Raw genomic sequence first — 22,608 nt, 5'->3', positions numbered from 1 at the left:
ACACACACACACAGAGCAGCAACACTTACTTTGTGGTTGATGAAAGGCTGCCCCCCCCCACACACACACACACACACAGAGCAGCAACACTTACTTTGTGGTTGATGAAAGGCTGCCCCCCCCCCCACACACACACACACACACACACACACACACACACACAGAGCAGCAACACTTTGTGGTTGATGAAAGGCTGGCCCCCCCACACACACACACACACAGAGCAGCAACACTTTGTGGTTGATGAAAGGCTGCCCCCACACACACACACACACACACACACACACAGAGCAGCAACACTTTGTGGTTGATGAAAGGCTGCCCCCCCACACACACACACACACACACACACACACACAGAGCAGCAACACTTTTGTGGTGGATGAAAGGCTGCCCCCCCCACACACACACACACACACACACACAGAGCAGCAACACTTTGTGGTGTGGGTGAAAGGCTGCCTGTTTGGATAGTCATCCTTGCGTTGTTGTTGTTGTTGTTGTCTATGCAATATGGCATAGTTTTTCATTTGTTTTGTTTATATGTATTTTTATATTGTGCCTACTGAAGTAATGAATGTTACAGAAAACTCAGTTCATGTACTGTATTATTGGTCTTGGTGGAGCTTTTTTGAGCAGTAATGCTCAACCCCTCAATACTCCCATCTGCTGGTAAGAAGGGGAACTGCATCAGCCAGGCTGTCTCTTTGTTCAAAATGGAACCTCTGGTTGTGTGAAATGCACTGTGATCTATCTTCGCTGTGCTCTTGTTCAGTCTAGGGGGACTATCCTGTGCCCTTTTCATTAAGTCCAGTCAACAGAATTACTCCTCTTTGCAGTAGACAAGATCATACCCTAGGTTGCCACAGACTCGTCATTATTGTGCTGTGTGTAAGCTAAACTCTACTAGACATGGAACATGACAGTGACATCATACCAAACTAACAGCTGATTTGCTAATTTCAGTCTTGACAATCCCTTCCTTTCTGTCTGTCACATGTGCTTCTGTATTTCATTGCCTGCTGAAGACTGATTCCTAAGATGTCTTAACCTGCAGTCACATTGCAGAGCTGTGGTTTTAATTAAGGCCAAACAAATACATGGCTCCCATTTCTGGCTGTGGTAAGATAAAGTCTTGGTTTAGTTTGTGCTTGGATGAAACAGTGAATCAGGGTTACTTGCAGCCTGGCTCCCACGCCTCTACAAAGATGAGAGACAATATTGATTAAGATGAATATTCAAACAACTAATGGCCGACTTACACCAAACAACTTTGACAAGATTTGGGAAAGATTCTTGAAAAATTAGAGTCTTTTAACTAATGCCCCCCATTCAAGCTTTACTCCAAAGACTACAATTTTTCAAGAATCTTTCCCAAATTGGTGTAAGGAGGCTATTAGGCTACTGTTTGTCACCTTTCTCTGAGAAAAAAAAAATGTTTGCACCCACATTTACATAGCTGTCGTAAACATTGCAGTTCCTTGTTCTCATTGCAGTTCCTATGATAACTGTAAAAATTGACAGTACACGGTAAATTGGAGGAGTGATCCAATAACTTATCTCTGGTACCATCACTCACACAAGTGACTGCATTGGTTTGGTTTTACGTAATTAAATCATGTCTAAATGTGGCCACAGGGTGTTGGTCTACAGTTTCATTGTAAATATGCTTTAAAATGGGTGGACTTTTTTCTCTCCTTAAGAGGCCTATTTTGCTTGTTAGCAAAACATTTTAAAATTGATATTTATATTTCCTTTTCATTTGCGAATGTTTTTGATATGATCTGCAATAAAATAAATTGTATTTGTGTGCAAGTAATTTTCTGTTGAAATATGTCATTTTTCATCTAAATAAATGAACATCCTTCATTTATTTTGTTTCCTTAAACATAAACAGAAAAAGTAATTGCATAAATACAAAAAAAATACTTATGCATTGTGTATTGAATACAATATGTAGGTTACTGCATTAAACTCACTATATCCATTTTAAATTAAGCACAGATGTCTAACTAAATAAGTCCTGTGTTGACAATAATTTGAACAAATCTTGAACAAGATTGAAAAGTCAACTGGAGAACCCATACAATCATGTGCAACAGTACTGTAGGCCTTACAATAAGCTACAATAGTAATAACTGTATACAATACAGTAGGCTACATAAATCAAGAGTTGGGCAACACCTACAGTGAGAATAAAAGTGAATGAAAATGGCCTTCAGAAACAGGACTTGTGGGTTTCTGCCATAGAGAAGTTCGTAAAGTGAGCATGCAGTCCCTTGAGCATTGAGGGCACTTTGCCAAAACCCGTATTATAGGGTGATTTCGTAGTTTCTGCGCTGATGGGCGCGTAGTTGAGCCTGCGCAACGCAGGGGTTCTTTGCTCTACGAAGTTTCTCGGGTTGAATCATAGGAATACACTGACGACAGACTGACATTATTCGTGACTACATCGGGATTTACGCGTGAGTACAGTAAACAGAACAACTTGAACCTAAAAGTTGACTGTTTCTTTGTTCTGTGGCGATCTAACTACTGTGAATATATTCGATGTGGTTCGCACATTTTGGGGAAATGTTGCTAGCTAGCTAGCGACAAAGACATCACATAATGGCTTTCGGTAGCCAGCTAATGAGTTCGATGTGCCCGTCTAATGTTCTAAAACACTGTGTTTAGCGATGGGCGGTTTGCATTCGACTGCAACCAACTCGAATGAACATCGAATTCGTGATCAATTTTGCATTTTCTACAGCGATTCGTCGCGTACTTTTTGTCTTCCAGAAGCCCAGCCTTGTGATTTCCGCCTTCGACACAAATCTACGATGGCGTAGGGTCGACTCTGTTCCATCGGCTGCTTGCACGTACATCACAGCTAGCAATAGGGAACACCGACAGGACAACAAAGAACCAGGAAGCATTAGCAATTAGCAGTAATGGTTAATTTAAAGAAGAAGGCACCAATGAATCAAAAACCGTGTTGATCTAATGTTTGCGAATAACCCGTCTGTCTTTTTAAAAAGCATCACCTGCACATGGGAATATACAGTTTACTGAAGAATACCGTTTTGATGGGGAGCAATTACGCAGCTTTTCACGCATCAATCCACAAGATTCACGTTAACATTACGTCGTGACACCGTGGAAGTGAGACTCAAAACAGTTTCTCGTTTTGATTTTGTGAATGACCGAAGGTCATGACAGTAACGCAGACAAAAGTAGATAGGTCCAGGCGTTACATATGTGCTTGATTAATCCTGAAAGCAATGTAATTGCTATAAATGTTTCAAACAGTGCAACTTCCTCGAATATATCAACGTCAGTTACATGTGCAGTTAGATGTGTCGTTAAACGTGTTAGTACACACAGGATATGCAATTCAAATATAATCCCATAATCCCAATATATTGTCCATTCAAGCAATAAGATGGAACGAGACAGATGTGTAAATTATAAACATACCAGATTGAATAACACATCAAGACTCTACAAACACAGAATTATAAAAATGCATATCATAATAAAAAATAACATGAATATCATAGTAAAAATGTATGCAATGCTGTATGAATTAAGGCACCCCAAGTGTTGCCATTGAACAGAGGATACTGTATGTTACTCGGCCTACAGCAGGGGTCTCCAACATGTTTTCCTCCGAGAGCTACTTTGACAAAATGGACATGTCCGAGAGCCTTTTTTCCTCCGAGAGCTACTTTGACAAAATGGACATGGATGTGAGCTTTTATGTTAGTAGTAGCTTAGCATGCCATGTATCCACATAGCTGATCTCCACCCAAAACTGCTGAATAAGATTTGTATTCTTTTTAAAGGTTCCTTTTAACTCATTTACCTTCTCTCTTTGTAGACTGTGAATTTTATTTCATAGGAATTTTAACCTGTTTCCCAAGTGACTGGGTTATCAGATGTATGAACATCTTCCTCAAACCTTTTGCAGAGCTACTTAGAAACAGGTGGGGAGCTACTGGTAGCTCTCAAGCTACTGTTGGAGACCCCTGATCTACAGCATTTGAATAAGTGTCAGTACAGCACAGATACAATACTTCATCTCTCTCCATTTTGGTTAGGACCCTGAGAATGTCATGATACCTGGGGGCATGCGTTTCCCTTAGCAGTGCCAGGAGAGAGGACAACATTCCCTCTCCTCCGTCTCCAACCATCTCTGGACCACACATCAGCAGTGTCCACCTTTTAATCTGGGCACATCTAGGCACCCTCACTAATGGATTAAAGGACATTTCTTCCCCCTACATAATTCGCTGCCTGCAGCCCCTTGTCCTGCGTGTCATCGTGGGGAATATGTAGTGTCTATGGGTAGAAAAAGACATGATCTCTGTAGAGCTTTTGAGCTGGTTTGTGAATTCACTTTATTGTAGTTTTGTTTTCTTTTAATTTCCTGATTTTGCTATTTCCCCCCGCTTGACTCAATTCAGATTACACTGTTTTAAAAACAAAGTTTTTATGCGGCCTCTCCCTGCCATGTCAAACTTTAATAAATTAATCTGAATTTGGTACAGCATATTAAGTGCCGATGCACTAGTTTATTTTTTTCTTATTCTTTGATACGACCCTGGAAATTATCTGCTTGGCGCTACTGACCTGTTAAAACGATAAAGTCCGCACACCAGAAGTAGCTCCCAAGCAAATATTTAATGACGTGACATTTAGGGGCAAGCCCTTCCTCAGACGTTAACCAGATACAAAACACACATACTCATATACCTGCTATTGACCTCGGTACATTTTTTTTTAAAATTCTCTGCCCAGGTTTTGCCCAGTGCGGCTGTCCACCGTGTGTGCTGAAGGGGACAGGCACCGGACACAATGTCAGGGTACCCCTACGTCCGCACAGGGAGAGGGGGCGCAGGAGGAGTGCGCTTCAAGAGGAGGAAGTCCCGCTTCTCCTTCGAGGAGGTGCAGCTGATGCTCAGTGAAGTCAGGCGGAACCGCCACATCCTCGTAGGTAAGAGTCTTTTCCCGACACACATACGGACCCTCTGAACTGTAAGAGTCTTTCACCGACACATACGGACCCTTTGAACTGACCTTCAGGGCAAGGTCACTGCAGGAGAGCTGCATGCTCAGAGACACATTCCAAGTATTATCCTGTTGAAATTTAACTTTGTTTGTCCAGTAATTAACCTACAGCTCTTGTGACGTACAGTGACTAAAGAGGTTATAAGTGGATATTATTTGAGTGTAATCATATTATTACGAAACTAATAACCTTAAAAGAACTCTCTTTGTCTCTCTGTGCATTCATGTGTGTGGCTCAAATTTAGCTTTTCAAATACAAATTCAAAATATTAGATTAATTTCAAGCGACACAAGTTTTACTCCATAGTGGTATTAATGAGATAATCCAACAGGTAACAATTCAGAGCAGTTATGAGTCTTTCTTATGGGAGTTGACGTAATGTCCAAATTACTATCTCTGCCGGTCTTTATTTATCTTTTCCCATTTCTCTGTGTCAATGTTTTTTTCTCCAACTCTCTCTTTCTTCTTTTCTTTCCTTTTTTCTGTTTTCTCTCTCTCTCTCTCCTCCCTCAGGCAAGTTTAACCGCGGCGTGTCGTCAGACGTGAAGAAGCGCACGTGGGCCGCCATCACGGCCAGCATCAACGAGATCAGCGAGTGCCCGCGCGAGATCCTGGAGATCATCAAGAAGTGGTCGGACCTCAAGTGCGACACCAAGCGCAAAGTGGCGGCCATGCGCGCGTCGGGGGCCTCTTCGGCGCGCGTGGCGCGCGACCTCTCGCCCATCGAGGCCATGGTGCACCAGATCCTGCAGATGCCCACCCCGGGCTCCGCCGATCCGCATCCCTACGGCGCCCCGTTCGGGGAGGGCGACGACGGTGACGATGATTCCATGGGCCCTGTGATGCCCCTGCGCCAGAGAGCCACCACGTCCGGCAGGACAAGGATGCTGCTGCCCGCTCCCCCGCCCCAGCCACCTCCTCCACCGCCTCCACCCGTCACCATGGTGATGGCTGCGCCGCTCTCTGCCATGCCAACCAAGAACGATCTGGGCCTGCCCACAGACATGATGTACACACGTGAGTGCTGAGGATTGGTGCTAGTCCCTTACGGATATTACTACAGTGTCCATACCACGATTGGGTCCAAGTGCCCACCGGGGGACCTGGGTTGGAGTCCGACCTGGGTCATTTCCTGTTCCTACCCCATCTCTCTCTCCCGTCCCGGGTCATTTCCTATTTCCTGATCCTACCCCATCTCTCTCTCCCGTCCCGGGTCATTTCCTATTTCCTGATCCTACCCCATCTCTCTCTCCCGTCCCGGGTCATTTCCTATTTCCTGATCCTACCCCATCTCTCTCTCCCGTCCCGGGTCATTTCCTGATCTCACCCCATCTCTCTCTCCCCTCTGCTACCTGTTGCTCTCTCCACTGTCCTGTCTGATTAAATGCATAAAAACCCAAAATATAAACTAAATAAAAATGCAGGATGCCTTTTTTTGTTGTTTGTGTGTGTGTGGTGCATAAACACTGAATATGATTTCTGCATTATGTTAACAATGTTAATTAGCATTAACAATTATCTGTCTTCTCTCTCTGCAGGGAACTCCCCACATCCTTTGACTGACTTCCAGTTTGAGTCTCCAGATATGGAAGGTAAAGTGCAGCAGTAAAAGGCTCTTCTGAATATTCTTGGACTGGAGTGTTTGGACTTGTACAGAACCCTGTGAAAGGAGAAATCCAGCAAGTTTTCACGTAGATCTCCGTTTCTTGAGGTCATAGAGTTCCGTCGGTAGTAAAAAAAAAAATGAAAACAATGGGTTCTACAGCTCGAGTTGCTACAGCCAGCAGCTAACGCAGCCAGGCAGCTACAGCGCGACACTCTGGGTATGTCTGTGAGCTCCCATTTCCATGGCCACAGAGTGAAGCGCTGTAGCTGCCTGGTAAAAACGATTGTTTCCGGGGTTTTTTTGTACTGACAGTACTAAGTGACCTCGAGAAACGGAGATCTATGTGATAACTTGCCGGGTTTCTCCTTTAACTACTAACTAATTAGAGTCATGGCTGATGTTATTGTGATGATTGCTTTTGTTATTAATCTGTTAAAATGATTTTGTCTAATACTATTACCATTAGTGTTAGACAATGGTAGGCTATATGACTATTTTGAACTGGTAATTTATTATGATATTTTTTGTTGTTGTTATTGTTTGTGACTTTGTGGACAAAAGCGTCTGCCAAGAATCATATCCACTGTATACTGTATATTGTTTTAGTTCGGTGTAGCTTTGTAAAAGCATGGACTGTGTGTGTGTGTGTGTGTGTGTCTTGCAGATAGCCTGCTGAAGTACGACGACGGCCAGTTAGGGCGTGAGCGAGGTCCGGCCTTCTTGGACACCTCCCTTCCCGGGCCCCCCCCAGTCGACCTGGAGCGCCCCCGCCCCGACTCTGGCCACCGGGGCCTCAACGGCTCCTCGCTGGGCCCCCCCTCCACCCCCTCCGTCTCGGGCTCGTCTCCCCCTGCCGCGCCCGCGGCCTCTACCCCCCAGCTGGCCTCGACCGTGGCGGCGCCGTCCTCCTCCACCGTGCCGCTGCCGCAGCCGAGTAGCGGCCCCCTGCACGAGCAGCTGGCCCACAGCGCGTCGCTGAGCCTCCAGGAGCAGCAGGCGTCCACGGCCCTCATGGGCTCCATCTCGCGCTCGCTGGAGGCCATGTCCGAGTCCGTGCAGCAGCTGGTGGAGACGCAGCAGGCCTTCGTGCGCGACTCCCTGCAGCTGCAGCGCGACGCGCTCCACGTGCTGCGCGACTTCACCGCCGGCGCGCTCACGCTAATGCAGGACAAGCTCAACGGACGCCCGCTCCTGCCCTGAGCTTTCCCCATGATGCACCAGGGCACCAAGGGAGGTTCCTGGGACACCCTCTTCACGTTTTTTCCTCGTCAAAAATGGTTGTGGCTGAAAAGATGCAATTGAGTGTCGAGGTTTTTTTTTGCCTTGTGTTATAAATGGTAAAAGAGATTTAAAAGGTACTTAACTGAGAATATTTGTTGTCATGGAAACACTGGGATAGTTCAGAGACATGAGAGTTCTTTTACTAGATCTGAATTCTTTTTTTAAATCGCCAAATTCACTCTCAAATTCTGAGATATTTTAAGTGATATTTTATTTTATTTGACTAATTCTCCCATAGATACCGTATGTCTTCATCCATCCTGTTATTTCATGTCACTGGTTGTGCTTTAGTTCACAGTCGCAAACCTCACTTAATCATGAAAGCACAGAAATATAATCATGGACATTTGAACAGAAAACCTACGGACAGTATTGATTTTAGACTGTAAACAAACAGACTGGCAGCGTGTGTACAGTGGTGTCTGTACTACAGAAAAGAGCAAATGTCGGCCACCATATTGACTATGCAGTGGAGATTTGTATATTGTGGAAAGTTTATAGGGACGTTGGTGAGAAGATGAGAGTTGTGGAACAAGATGAAGGCGTATTCATGGGAGATTCAACCCCACGTACACTAGACTGCTGAAGAAAGAATTTCTCCAACTTGATTTTATTAAATCTTCTATGTCATGGACACACATATAACTATATTCTCTCTCCCTTTATGGTGCATATGTTGGCAGCCAGTTGCTCCAAACATAAAAGGTAGAAATGTAGCGATGTGTACATGCACTGTACTGAGATCAGTCTGTGAGCCCTTCAGGAATCCTGCTAGATAACTTTATTTAAATACTGTGGATCACCTGACACATAAGCTTTAGTGGTGTAAACTTGAGACTTGATATAGACTTGGCTGCGGTTGGATAGTCAAGAAAAATATATCCTGTGACCTTGCCTGTCCACTTTTCCCTAACCTCGATGGAAACCATGAGGTCACCGGCAGATGTGAAGGACAATTCATCAAGACCGCCCCAGTGCAAAGAGAATCCGGTCCCACTTCCACTAAGCTATGTCATTATGTGGCGGATGTTATTGACTTGGGTCTTTAAGTGTTGTTGTTGCAATGAATTGTGGGATGATATTGTTTCCTTTTGTAAAGGATGGTCCAGTGAACTCTATGGCTAAAGGAGATAAGAAAGGCAGTCCATGTCTTTAGCATTTGGAGTATTTGACCAGCTCTTACAATGGCTGCCACTGAGATACCTCAGGGTAATTTCACTCCATTCGGAACCTTTTTTTTAGCAAAAAAGGCTCTCCAACCGCAGCCAATGTCAGACAGCCAACACAGGTAACCCTTCGTGGCAGACTGCTGAGTGGCTGCTGTTTCCAGTCAGTGTGCTGTTTCCTCATACATCACTTCCTGTTCCTCCAGGGTAACAGCAGCAGGTGGATGGTTCTCTGCATTGCCTCCCAGGTGATGTGTGGCTGTGTCTGTTTGCAGCCTCATGTACAGTTAATAAGATGACCAATTTAGTCGAATTTAAGTTAAGTGTTGTTTGAATCGGGAGTGCTGTACCTGAAACCTGTTCCTTTCCTTATTTATCGCAACTTATGGAATTCCAACCATCAGATGATTTATTTGTATGTTTTTATTTTGATCAACTTGAACTAACATCCTTTCCATTTTATTTCTAACAGGACTATTGTCATACTTGTATTAACAGAAAATGCTATTGCAATGACAACTTTGTGACTTCAGTTAAGGGGGGGTGAAAATAAATGCCTTTCCACCAAACAAGCGCCCTGTACTGATGAACCTCTAGATCTTTTCTATTCCCTATTGCTGCTCTACATTCCCTGTGCAGTGTCACTGAAAATATTCATATTTTACTGAATATATAATCTGTATGTCAAATGTATATGAATATAATTTATTACATTTACTCATCATCAACAAATGCAACTGCACTGTTTACTATTAAATAGGAGCTTTGGTTTAGACCTGTGGTCACTGTTTCCTATTAAATGGGAGCTTTGGTTTAGACCTGTGGTCACTGTTTCCTATTAAATAGGAACTTTGGTTTAGACCTGTGGTCACTGGAGGTCTTCAGTGTATACATACACTCCTCCAGATGGCACAGAGCTGGACTTTGTGTATTGTCCTGCAACTGAAACTCAAGGACTTGGTGTTAAGACCTTGTTCAGTTGAGTCAGGCAAAGTAGGTGGCCCAGTGTGTTCTGACAGTGTTAATTCACCCAGGGTCCCTGAAGACTCTTTCCCTCTTTAATGTCCAAACAGCAGAAGCAGCCGTGTTCCTGTGGAATAATCAGATTTACTAACACAGCCTTACTTAGCCTTTTCCAAACAGCACAAAGGGCTGCAGAGCTGTTTTCAGACGCCCTCGGCCCACAGTGGAGAGAGAAAAGTCATATCCACTTGGTACATTCTTAGCTTGTGTTACTTGGGTACATTCAGTTTGTCTGTAAGGAAGACAACACTAAAACTACTTGCCTTATTTTCATTAAACCTGTGGGGAAGCTGCAGCGTGGCCCAAGGAATAGCCCATTAAATATGGGACCGGACCTTATCACAGGCCAGATCCATGAATTTAGTTCCACCTCTGCCAGCGTTGGGAGGCACTTGCATTTGGCCTTAGCAGAGGTTTGAAGTGCCGTTATAGTTTGGAGTAATTTGAAGTGGTCTAACACAAGTTAACCGGTCAGGTGCAATAAGAACCATTATTGCCACTGTTGTATGTTTTAATTACTTTGTCAAGTTCATTTGTTTCAGACACTTCTGGTCTCTGGCCTGAGTACTGCATCTCATTTATTTTATCCATTCAGGGGTCATCCATTCAGTCAAAGGGCATGTGTCTATCTGTGTCTGTATGTGTCGATATTCTGAAAGCAAATATGAATTTGCAATTAAAACTATTTCCCCGTTGGTTGTTTTTGAAATTCCAATCTCTTCCAAATGTCCAATCGATAAACTAGCCAATGGATCACATTCCCTGTGTGAGAGACCACTTCACTAGGGAGTTGTATCTTCCCTCAGACAGCCCTCAATCATCGTATACCTGCAGGCGTCAGAGCAACCCTGTGCCTTTAAGGAACAGGTAACGTCCACTTTTGTAATCTGATCAGTGCTTTTGAATAAATGATGGGGCCTGCTTCTGGGCTGACCGTTCCCAGAGCTCCCTGTCCGACTCCACACCTCAGCAATTGACAAGCACAACAACACACAAGCCCTCAGACAGAAGAGAGCTACTGCAGGACCCCTCGGAGAGCCCTGGACTTTATGATGACTCCAGAGTAGTAAGTGCAACACGGGTGTCTTTTTAAAGTCCACTTCCTGTGTCAAGTGTCAGTGGATGTGGGGGAAAGCTTTAGCGCATCGTGCTGCTCTTTGATAGCTGACACTGTCGATGAGACTTTGTTCCATTCCTTTCTCTTGAAAACTCAGAAAACCAAGGTTCTGTAATGTAAGGCCAAGTTGTCTTTTCTCTCTTTGTGGGATATTTAATGTCATCTGGTATTTGTGTGATAGAATGAATCCTGACATGTGTCAGCTACAGGGAAGGCCTCAACTCTGGTAATATGATCTGATGGTATGCTTGCCTTGAGACACTGCTGCTTTGTTTTCAGCAGACAAAGACTTCTGGTATGTGATGGTGAAACCAATAACTATCAGTGGTACCAATATATCCATATCTGTATCACTTGCCTACCTTATGTGTATAATTTGTGTGCATTGAATGGCTTGTTTGCTTAAAGGAGGAGAGAGTCTGTCTGTCTGTCTCTCTCTCTCTCTCTTTCTTTCATGCATGTGTGTATGTATTTGAATGAATTCTGTCATTGTTTCCTTGTCAACTTTCAAATGTGTTGTTGGTTGTGTCTTCTTTGTCTCACAGTGATTACCTGTTCAAGCTGCTTCTCATAGGAGACTCAGGAGTTGGCAAGTCATGTCTTCTTTTGCGGTTTGCGGTAGGCATATTTCTCACTCTCTGCTTGCATTAGCCTGTACTGTATTCAGAGGATGTTTGAGGAACCCAATGAGTTTTGTACAGGCTTATGAAATAGGCTAGAGGTGTATTTTTAAATGCATCAATAACGCAGATTCTTAATTTTAAAACATTTTAGGAAGTCAGAGATTCACAGCTTTTGCCCCAAAAAGGTTGAGAACCTCTGAGTTATATCATTTTTGTTCCTATTTAGCCAGAAAGGCACAGATATAGAGGCAGCATTGCACCCTGACTGATTGACTATCAATGGGACAGACTGAGTAGAGTTGGACTTAGCTTTTACTCCAAGGTCTTCTAATTTGCTGTAGCTAGACTGTTGTTCCTCAAGTGTCTCCCAAATGAATACATTCTAATTAGGGCTGTCAATCGATTAAAAACAAATAATCTAATTAATTACGTACTCTAAATTAACACAGTTACCTAAGTTAATCTAAATTAATCGCATATATAATTTTTGCTGTGAAAGTATTTTAAATATTTAAATTCAAATGAATCATTGAATAATCAGCATTAGTGACATTAAAGTTCAAAAACTCTTTTATTATTATTTTCACTGTTCAAATAATGGCCATAATAATCTATGATATGACCTAATATGCTGAGGAAATAAATTCAAAAGTGCTTCGGGAATAAGTTTTTTTTTTCACATACAAGGCATTTCAGGCCACAGATATAACCTAGGGGACACAATGAAAATAAATTAACACTCCCCTCAATGTCTACACTTATTTCTTTGCATTGATGTGCGACTATAGAGTTGATGAACTCCGGTGATATGCAAATTCCTTGCTGCAGACAATGCAGAGGACTTTATTTTAATCAACACTTTATTTTTATCAACACCATCAGGGCGTTTTTTAAAAGTAAATGTTCCAATCAATGATCTAGGCAGCACGTTTTCTTCTCTCTCCTTCATTTTACAGTCTAATGGTTACTGACTAGAACGGCTCGGGGGTCATATGGAATCATTAATCTGCACTAATTTTTTTAATCAGTTATTTTTTCTCAAATTAATTAATCGAAATTAATCAGTTATTTTGACAGCCCTAATTCTAATTTAATGTCATATGTTGTGGGTGTGTTTTGGTTACTTCTGATTCAGTGCATCATGGATGTCTACAATCAAATGGTTATCTTTAGCCATTTTATCTCTCACAAAGGTTATTACATTGGTATTAAGCTATTGTTTTCTCAGACAAAACCTATCCCTGATCTAAGCTTGACCTAACCCTGATCTAGCCCTGATCTAATCCTAACCTCGCCCTGATCTAGCCCTGACCTAATCCTAACCTAGCCCTGATCTAGTCCTGACCTAACCCTGATCTAGCCCTGATCTAGTCTTGACCTTGAATTGATCAGATCGAACTAGTCCTGTACTGATGCAGATCTGGACCAGAGTCTGCTGATACTGTGTCTCTGTCTAACTCAATTCAATATGCTGTCCACACAGGATGACACCTACACAGAGAGCTACATCAGCACCATCGGGGTCGACTTCAAGATCAGAACCATCGAGATGGATGGCAAGACAGTCAAGCTACAGATTGTGAGTAGCTAGGCTACAGATGATGGGAGTAGCTAGGCTACAGATTGTGAGTAGCTAGGCTACAGGTGATGGGAGTAGCTAGGCTACAGATTGTGAGTAGCTAGGCTACAGATGATGTGAGTAGACAAATGGATCAGTTTCTTGTTTTTCCCTGGAAAAAAAAGGAACACTTGTTCTCACTTCAGGCTGTAAATATGATCAAGTCCTGAGCCGGAGGTTACAAGTAGCATTTTTGTTTGGATTTAGTTAAGGGTTAACTACTTTGAGCTTTTGTAGTACTCATTTGAACTGCTTAACTATACAACTGAATCACAATACCTTTCAGTAATTTTGTAAGGAGAGACATAATCCTCGGGGCGTCTTGTGGTGTCTTGCAAATGTAAATACTGCCAATGCATTGTATCTTCAGGAGGTCAGCTATTCTCTGCAAACTCTCCTGCGTAACTAACTTAACTGTGTTTGATGGTACACATTAACTGGGCCTGAGGCCAACCCAAAGCTTAGCCTCTGCCTCCCTCTGTGTCTGTTAGTGGGACACAGCCGGGCAGGAACGATTCCGCACCATCACCTCCAGCTACTACAGAGGGGCACACGGGATCATCATCGTATACGATGTTACTGACCAGGTACACAGACAGTGCTGTTTCCTCCCACTGACTAATCTGGGGATTGTGTTCCAAGTGTGGTTTGGTGACAGACCTGGTTGAGTTAAAGTAAGCTGTAAACCAAAGAACAGCTGTGGCTTTGAGAAAAAAGATACAGGGCAAAGAAAAAAGAATTTGCAGAGGCACTCTGAGGTTGAAAAAGTAAAAAAAACTTTTTATACTTTTTCAATCTCAGAGTACCTCTGCAAATTCTTTTTTCTTTGGATTCTCACTTCACCCATCGCAGAGGAATTATCTGAAGTCTCCTGAACGCCCTAAGCCCCTTTATGTCTTCAAAGATACAGGGCACTTCTGTAGGTAGACCGATTGCTCTGAGTCAACTCATCCAGGCCTGTCACGACACCACATTGGAGTATTGTTTCCTTATGTGGCTGGGTCTCCTACCCAGCCTATTCAATGAGAAATGATCCAACTCATTTTGGCACGGCACATGTTGAATGAAAACATCAGTGGTTTGGACAGTGGTTTCATCATGGCATCTTGGTTGCAACAGGAGTCTTTCAACAATGTGAAACAGTGGTTGGAGGAGATTGACCGCTACGCCTGTGAAAACGTCTCCAAGCTGCTGGTGGGCAACAAATGCGACCTGGTCTCCAGAAAGGTGGTGGATTTCAGCAGTGCAAAGGTAACTGTGTTTGGAATGAGCTCACACAACACTAAAAACAAGTTGAGGGAAAACTTCATTCCAAATTTCACTTGATCATTTGCTCATTTGTTTAATTTGTATCAGCCAACAATTATTGTATTAGGCTAAACCTTGTCCTCTTGTGGTAGCCATGGTTGCTGCTACCCCCCTACAGCATTGTACTTGCAGAGCATGAACTCAAAACATCTTATTTCTTGCTCCAATGGTTTCAGGAATTCGCCACATCACTCAAAATCCAGATTCTAGAAACCAGCGCCAAGAATGCCAGCAATGTGGAGAAGGCCTTTCTCACCATGGCTTCTGAGATCCAGAAAAGGGTTGGCAGTGAGAGTGTACAGAATGAGACTGTGAAGATGGGCTCGAAAATCAACAGTGCCCCCCTCTGGCCTGGTGGAGAAAAGCAAGCAGAAGAGGCCAACTCTTGTTGTTGATGGAGATCCACAAAGTCAATCCATTTCCTTTGGCTTTTGGTAGGAGTGAGAGAGGAACTGTCTGTGTGACCATTTTGAAAGTAGTTTGTATTCTTCTGATGTTTTATTCAAGTGAACAATCCATCCACCCGTGAGTACTTGTGCACATTGTTAGGCAATACATCATAATGCAATTTAAAATACTGATATAGTTGTACTTTGATCATTGTAGAAAAGGCAGTTGCAGTGCTCAAGTTGTCTTCTTTCGTCAGAATTCATTTTTATTGAATATTAATAATTCAGTACAATGACACATGTTGAAGAAATACAAGGCTTAAGTGACATCACCAGTCCATGTCTTCCACAGGAATTGGGTCATTAAAATTGTAAAGTTATAGTCCCCATTATTCTCTTTGCAGTGAAGTTTAATACAGATTTTTATAAGATGTCACAAAAGACTGATTAAAAAAGGAAGGGGTGTCTGTCTCCCTCTCCAGTTATTTGCAGTTCATATGCTATTCTTAGGACAGTGGCAGGTACTTCAAGCTGTCTTTTGTTCCACTGATTTTGCTATACGTTGCAACAAAACAATTTGTGATACAAGTGAATGAAAGGCTATTATAAAATGCACTAATTAAAAGTACTCAGAGATTAAACAATAGAGATATATAGTGGTTGATTTTTTTCTTTTGTGACTCCATGAAATGCACATCTCCTGACTGTAGCACCCTCAGTGATTACGTTTGAAATATTTACTTATTTAAATATGCTTTTTTCTTCAGTTGTTTGCCATGCAGTGTTGTGAATGTTCACATACGCCTAGGACAGTGAGCATACAGTCACTGTTCCATGCAAGCAAATGTGCTTGCTCTACGCCAGGGTATGTTAGATCATACCAATGAACAGATAGAGCAGTCTAGCTGTACCTATGTGTGTCCAATTTATGAAACAGTGCTCTCTGGTGGGCTGCTAGAAAATGACATATAATGTGTGGGTTTGAGTAACGAGATGAGTTATTATGAGTATAATGGGTGTACATTTCTTCATGACAGTAGAATTCCAGACCTAGTTTCATTATTCATTCAATACCCATGAATTATTCATTCAATACCCATGAAAACCCATTCAATACCCACCTCTTCCGTTTGGTATATGTCTACTGAGAAGTGTCTTCCTCAAAGGAGATGTCTCTCAGCCTCTCAGTCTTGCTTATAATTCTCACTCGTGTCAACAGTCTCTCCAAACTCTTCCTCTCCTCGTCGTTCTGACACACTCCTTTTCCCTTTATCACTTCCCTCTTCAAAGTACCACTAAAATGGTCTTTAACAAACACAAGCTTACAGATAGTTCTATCAGTCATTCAAGTTCACGCAAGTAACATGCTGGCAAATGCCCTCTCATAAATTGCATGTGAAGTGTTATGTAGGACTAGTGTATTTATGTTTGGTACAACCATACACCTATGATGTCACAGTCGCTGTTGCTGGTTCTCTCAGGATTATTGCATGCCATTTAAACTGGCCCCTAAAATGTGAAGCTTTTGAAAATGTAGTCAGGCCTATGCAACACTGAAATATTCAAAAAGCTTTCTCATATGAATGAAGAACATCTATAATATTTATATAAAAACAATCATTCTTTCACAATAGTTCACCCAAGAAAGGTTTTGTGAGAAATAGTTATTAACAAACATTATGTCAGAACTGATCGACATTACATCTAAATGAGTGCTTACTCCAAAACATGTTCACATTCAGTCAAACTGGCCCAAAACTAATGTTTAAATCTTCACTTGTACCACACAGCTTACACAGCCAAGTTATGCACTAAAATAGTGTTTGTGTATGATGCCTGAAATTACACAGCAAAAATCATGTTATTACTAAAGATTAACTACAATTTCACCAAGAAGTAGCTAAGAAGTGAACAAAGGGATGCCAAATAATACCTGCTATCCAGGTCAATATGCAATATAAATGAATGTTGAGCTGAAAATGATTTAAAATTGGTTGGAGCTATGTACTGTATTTCCATCCACTGTGGAATTTGGTTTCTGTGCACTGTTTATGGCTCCAGATACAAAATGTGTTTCTTCAAAGATGTTATATAACAATATGAAACATACATATTGACTAAAACATCTTGCCCTTAGGGAGGAGCGAGGTCCTGATAGCTCTATCCTGGTATGGTGAACTAGTAGATGGACAGCATTTTGAATATGTTGCACTTTTTTTTCTCCCCCGAGTACTTAGAGTGCTTTACAAAGTAATGCCTCACTTTCACCTGTTCACTCACACAGTCATACACAGAGGAATCATAGGCTGCCATGCGAGGAGTTTGTTGTGTTTTGAGCATCCTGACTTGTAGACTTGTATATTGACCAAAACACCTTCCACTCAGAGAGTAGAGAGGGTAGATAGCATGATGGGCTTGTCCTGACTCATAGCCAGGACTTTTTGGTCCGGCCCAGCTTGGCCACGTTGGCCAGTTTGACCCTCATGCGCTCCCTATCCTCCAGGCTCCGCTTGGACGTGCACTCCACCGTGGAGTCCGTCTCGAATGAGATGGCCGGCGCGTGGGCGAGCAGCCCGCCTCCCCCACCACCCCCGACCTTCTCCTGGGCGTCGGGCGCCGGGCTCTGCAGAACGAGGTGTCCGCGCAGCGAGTGCTTGAGCTGCAGCAGCAGGGGGTTGTGGTCAGCGTAGAGGCTGATGCGCTCCGCGGGGCCCCTCTCTGGACGGCAGCACGTGGAGCAGGCGGAGCAGAGCACGCGGAAGATGTAGACCCAGCCCAGGTAGTGCAGCTCCACGATGTTGAGCAGGAAGCAGCCCAGGCTGATGCTGAACATGAAGTTGAGGAAGATGGTCTTCTCGGTGGCGCGCGACACGAAGCAATCAGTGCGCGTCGGGCATGGGTAGGTCTCACAGCGGAACAGGTGCGGCACCTCGAAGCCGAACAGGTAGTACTGGCCCACCAGGAAAGTGATCTCCATGATCGAGCGCAGTACCACGTGGACGATGTATGTGAGCAGGACCTGGCTGGACAGCTGCGTGGGGTCCTTCCCCACCTCCCTGTAGTCCTCATCCAGCAGACTCTGCTCCGCACACTCATCCTCCTGGGGCGGGCCCCACTCTTCCTCGTAGTGTTGACCCCCCTGGCCCTCGCCCCTCTCCACCTGGCCCAGGTAGTCCCCGACCGGCCGCTTGCTCTGCACGTGCACCGTCTCCAGTTCCAGCTTGTCGTCCTTGGCGATCTTGTGCAGCACGTAGACGATGTAGAAGATGGACGGTGTGGAGACGAGGACGATCTGGAAGACCCAGAAGCGCAGGTGCGAGACGGGGGCGAAGGTGTCGTAGCAGACGTTGTTGCAACCGGGCTGCAGCGTGTTGCAGGTGAACTTCGACTGCTCGTCGCTGTAGACGGCGTCGCCCACCAGCGTCACCAGCAGGATTCGGAAGATCAGCAGCATGGTCAGCCAGATCTTGCCGATGACCGTGGAGTGATTCTGCACTTCTGTGAGGAAGCGCCCGAGAATAGACCAGTCTCCCATCACTCAACCTGAGGGACCACAAGCACAGAGCAAGGTCACTGCCACTGACCACCAAACACCTGGAGAGTGCAGCACTTCAGTCAGGCAAAGAAGGAAATATACCGTTTTTTTTTAAAAATCAAGAAAAACAATCAAGAACATTTAATTAAAGACAAAACCGTTACCGGGGCAGCCGCAGATGTAGCATGACTAAAACCATAGGCTAGAACATCTGTTCCTTCTCTATCCTATATTGTGGCTCCTTATCATTTTAGGAGGGGGCAAAGGTAAACATCATCAAGAATCAGTCCCAAAAAACAATTTTAGAGATGCGACTCTTAAACATGTTTACCAATGGGTGTTGAAAAAGAAATTAAACTGTATACATCATAGGGTTGATTAATCTGGAGAGAAAGTATGCACTTTCTCTATATGCACTTTCTCTGCAAACTTACAGAATAAAGCTACTGACGTTAGTTGAGCTTAGTGGGTTTTCACTGTATGTCAATAACATGGCACCAGTTTAGAACTTGGTTTGATTTACATTTAATATGACTTTCAAATAGACAGGTTTAAGTATGGTGATGATGAGACTCAAAGCTTATGCTCCACCATCCATTTTGTTTCAGGCTGCATTTTAAATGGTTGGCATCTCAAAACCCAAAGGGCATGTTACGCATCGCAGCTCGTGGCACTGCCCAAATCTAAATGGATGTAAATGGAAGACACTCACCTTTGGAGAAAAAAACTCTTTTTTTAATCCAAATCCTGTAAAGTGCACAAACATCCCACCTGCATGACTACATATGAAGTGTTTGCTGTTTGTCCGACGGAGAGGGCTCCATTGAGGCTTGCGCGGTAGAATGGGCTGACAGCACATATTCAGTACCTCTATCCGAAACCCTCATTGTACTGTATGTGGACAAAGGGTGCCAATACACAGTGTAACAAAGATTCAAAGGCACAATGGGATTCTGAACCTCCGTGAGCTCAAAAGAACCTGCTGGAAAGATGGAGAATGGCATTATACGGTGAAAAGAGTTTTTTTCTCCCCAAACTTTTTATCAGTTTTAAATTATGGTATCTCCAAAATCTCATTGAGTCCACAAATGTCCACACAACCCATAGCTGTCCATTCTTGGTCAAGCCAGTCGTGATATGTCTGTCGTAAGTGGGTATTTCACACAGGCCTAAGGTGAACATCACTACATCGGTGTGAAATCTGTCGGTCCAAACACAGCTCACGACTATACAAACAGAGCGCCACCTCTCATCCTGACGGTGTGGCAGCAGTCACATAGCGGCCCAAAACAGCCAAAGAGAAAAGCAGCAAAAATGGAGCGTGTGTGTGTTCTTGTGCGCTTCTTCTAGAGCATGAGTGTGTGAGTTGAAAAAGAAAACCAAACCCAATGGACCATGCAGGTCCGGTCCAGTGTTGGTGACCAGGGAGAGAAGATCGGGTGGAATGTGAGCAGCTCGAGGCTGAAGTCACAATGACCAAGCGGCCAGTCTACATGTGCCAATGGCTCTGCAGTGAGTCAGAGAGGCTGTGTGATTCCAACCCCATCTGCCTTCTGCGACTCCCGTTTACGTGCTTGCCACCAGCGCGCTGCCCACAGACCCTGGGCTGTGAGGCCGTTGCTGCAGTGGAAGACTGCAGGACTTGGTGAAGCTCGCTTTGTGTTATAGCATGCGAAAGGCCTGGATTGGGTAACATTGCAACACTGAAGGCCAGTGACGGGAAGTGAGCGGACACTTGACCTGATAGGTACATGGATGATCATTTATTTCCGAACCATGCGGTTATGGAGAAGGCTCAAGTTGAGGCTTTAGGGTCAGTTATTGTCATATTGCAGACTGGCTTCCCGTCTGGGTTCACCCAATTGACAGTTCCACAAAATATATTGCTCCAATCACTCTGCCCACAGTCCAGAAACCCTAATCGTATTGCTTATCATTCTTTCTAATCTCTCTGTTTATTTTGCTCTCTTCTACTGCTCTGTTGATTAATGCTGCTGGTTAATGATCATTCCTCTGACTAGGCCTTAATACTGGAGGCTCCGTTGTGGCATATCGACTATATTTTCACATATGAAATATGAATACAATCATATTGTTGTTGATTTACTAAAACATATAACAACTATAATTGACAGAGAGTTTTTGTCTAATTGATTTAACCCCACCCCACCCCCCTCCGCTCCACGCCGCCCCGCCCCCTCCAACTGCTGACAAGTACCTACACCAAATTGCAAGAACAGTCAGTGCATGTGCAATAGGTCTGCAGGCACATAACAGTGCTTACACATAACAGTGACTATAAAAAAAATCAACAACTCAGCTGACACAAAGTGCACTGCATGGATATAGTCTGGGTATATGGCTGTTTCTAAAACTTGCACACTTCAGATACCTACTTTAAGTATATAGTGCAGATATTTGGACAATTCTAAACATTGAAAAGTGGGCACAACGCAAGTAAACGCTCACACTAGCAGTATAGGCTACTGCTCGAAGTATGGTTTGAGACACAGCCTATGTTCATATCAACCAAACAATTTTGCCCCCTGCTGTTGAGCTTGCTACATTACCTCACATGCAAAGTATGAAACACTGCCCAAATACCCATTAGGCCTACTGTGTGAAAGTTCAAACTCCAGCAAAACCGAAAAATCGTAGGTTATGCTATGGCACGACAAAGATAATGCTCACTTGTTGTTCCAATGAAATTTAATTCACAGACAATTTCTTGATATTATCTTGAAGTTATCAATTAAATCTCAACTGAAGAAATGTCTCTCTTCTAGCATAACCAATTAATTTAGGAAAAAACAACAGCCAACATTTATATGAATTTTTATCATTTCCATACAACACCTTCCAAAATATGCAACATTTTACGCACGAGCCAAAGGAATTGTATTGCAAATTTGGAAATATGTTCGACTCGAATGTGTAGATTAATTAATTATTAATCAAAATAAAATATTTTTTATAGCCTATTTTTGTGAGTTCTTGTTACAAAAATAATAACAAGTTAATAAATGAACTATACACTAATATTCAAGTAAGTTAATTGTAATACGAAGCTTTACAAGTATAATATTGCCTGCTCTCTGTGCATTAATTCATTTCGAAAATCATTAACTCCATGCCATTTTTTGATACCCCTCTCAAGGGTTTGTGAAATATGTATTAATGGGGGTTATTACATCTCAAAATGGATGTTCTTGGGCATTCGACAGTGGTATTAACACTTATAAACATTATACTCATTCTTGGCTAAAAACAACCAGACAATGTTCATTTTTGAATTACCATACTAAAATACGTCGTTTTTGTATGACAAGGTGCGAAAAATAGAACAACCATATCTCACCAAATCTCAGATAAAATGGTTTGGCCCTAAGGGTTACAGGAAGTTGTAGCAGCTGCCATGTTTAGCTGCTTTGTTGTAGATTTCTTGTAGGTTTCCTGCAGATTTTTAAGTGTTGCAATGGAACCGAGCTGGAGTTCGTTTTTATTTCAGGTAAGCGAGTCATCTGATACAAAGATGAATTTATCCTTCTTGATCTTTCCCTAACAGCAGAATGCATAGGGGTCCTACAACATTTTAATACGTTTATTTCAACTGAAGCTATCCAAGCAAAACAATGGTAGCTCGCTAGCTTGCTAGCTCTCGCTGCTAGGTAGCTCGCTAGTTAGAGCTCCATCAATCCCAGACTTCCAGCTGTGAGGGATATAGCACGGAATGACGCTTTGGGAGAAACATTGTCGGAGTCTTTCAGTTATTTTTGCCCTTTAAAGTTGCCTTTGTTCGTCCTGATTCTCATGCATCTTAATATAACTAAGCAAATTCAGATATTGCACCATTTATTGCCATAATATCTCAATGTTATACAGCAATTAT

The 22,608-nt window shown here is 43.1% G+C and overlaps 4 protein-coding genes across 8 annotated transcripts in view; 3 read left to right on the top strand and 1 right to left on the bottom strand.

Moving 5' to 3' along the window:
* The first annotated feature begins 2,195 nt into the window (after nucleotides 1-2,195).
* Nucleotides 2,196-10,824, top strand: zgc:113149 (uncharacterized protein LOC541363 homolog). Its single transcript, XM_048264591.1, has 5 exons — nucleotides 2,196-2,465; nucleotides 4,783-4,978; nucleotides 5,567-6,070; nucleotides 6,592-6,645; nucleotides 7,324-10,824. The coding sequence occupies exons 2-5, from the start codon at nucleotides 4,840-4,842 to the stop codon at nucleotides 7,857-7,859; spliced, it is 1,233 nt and encodes a 410-aa protein (XP_048120548.1). The 5' UTR covers nucleotides 2,196-2,465; nucleotides 4,783-4,839; the 3' UTR covers nucleotides 7,860-10,824.
* Nucleotides 10,825-10,907: 83 nt separating this feature from the next.
* On the top strand, nucleotides 10,908-15,609 carry zgc:171927 (uncharacterized protein LOC100124616 homolog). The gene is made up of 6 exons (XM_048264596.1): nucleotides 10,908-11,195; nucleotides 11,792-11,864; nucleotides 13,353-13,448; nucleotides 13,979-14,074; nucleotides 14,607-14,738; nucleotides 14,972-15,609. The coding sequence occupies exons 1-6, from the start codon at nucleotides 11,179-11,181 to the stop codon at nucleotides 15,188-15,190; spliced, it is 633 nt and encodes a 210-aa protein (XP_048120553.1). The 5' UTR covers nucleotides 10,908-11,178; the 3' UTR covers nucleotides 15,191-15,609.
* Nucleotides 15,610-15,798: 189 nt separating this feature from the next.
* Nucleotides 15,799-22,608, bottom strand: part of LOC125308232 (gap junction delta-2 protein) — a 9,224-nt gene continuing 2,414 nt past the window's right edge. Inside the window, exons 1-3 of one of the 4 annotated variants that reach the window (XM_048264593.1) lie at nucleotides 22,078-22,164; nucleotides 19,432-19,701; nucleotides 15,799-18,727 (exon numbers count right to left, since the gene is read on the bottom strand). In XM_048264593.1, the coding sequence (XP_048120550.1) occupies nucleotides 17,610-18,719 (1,110 nt within the window). In that variant the 5' untranslated portion in view covers nucleotides 18,720-18,727; nucleotides 19,432-19,701; nucleotides 22,078-22,164 and the 3' untranslated portion in view covers nucleotides 15,799-17,609. Of the gene's footprint in view, nucleotides 18,728-19,431; nucleotides 20,099-22,077; nucleotides 22,165-22,608 lie in introns of those variants that run through there. The other 3 variants (XM_048264594.1, XM_048264592.1, XM_048264595.1) reach the window with 3 other exon arrangements.
* The window catches only part of LOC125308230 (vascular endothelial zinc finger 1-like), a 20,914-nt gene continuing 20,406 nt past the window's right edge, over nucleotides 22,101-22,608 (top strand). For both annotated transcript variants that reach the window (XM_048264590.1, XM_048264589.1), the window contains exon 1: nucleotides 22,101-22,227. In XM_048264590.1, coding sequence (XP_048120547.1) covers nucleotides 22,195-22,227 — 33 coding nt within the window. In that variant the 5' untranslated portion in view covers nucleotides 22,101-22,194. The remainder of the gene's footprint in view (nucleotides 22,228-22,608) is intronic.

Source organism: Alosa alosa, chromosome 15 (assembly GCF_017589495.1).
Source record: "Alosa alosa isolate M-15738 ecotype Scorff River chromosome 15, AALO_Geno_1.1, whole genome shotgun sequence".
Lineage (NCBI taxonomy): Eukaryota > Metazoa > Chordata > Actinopteri > Clupeiformes > Clupeidae > Alosa > Alosa alosa.
This window is presented reverse-complemented; position numbering and strand designations above follow the sequence as displayed.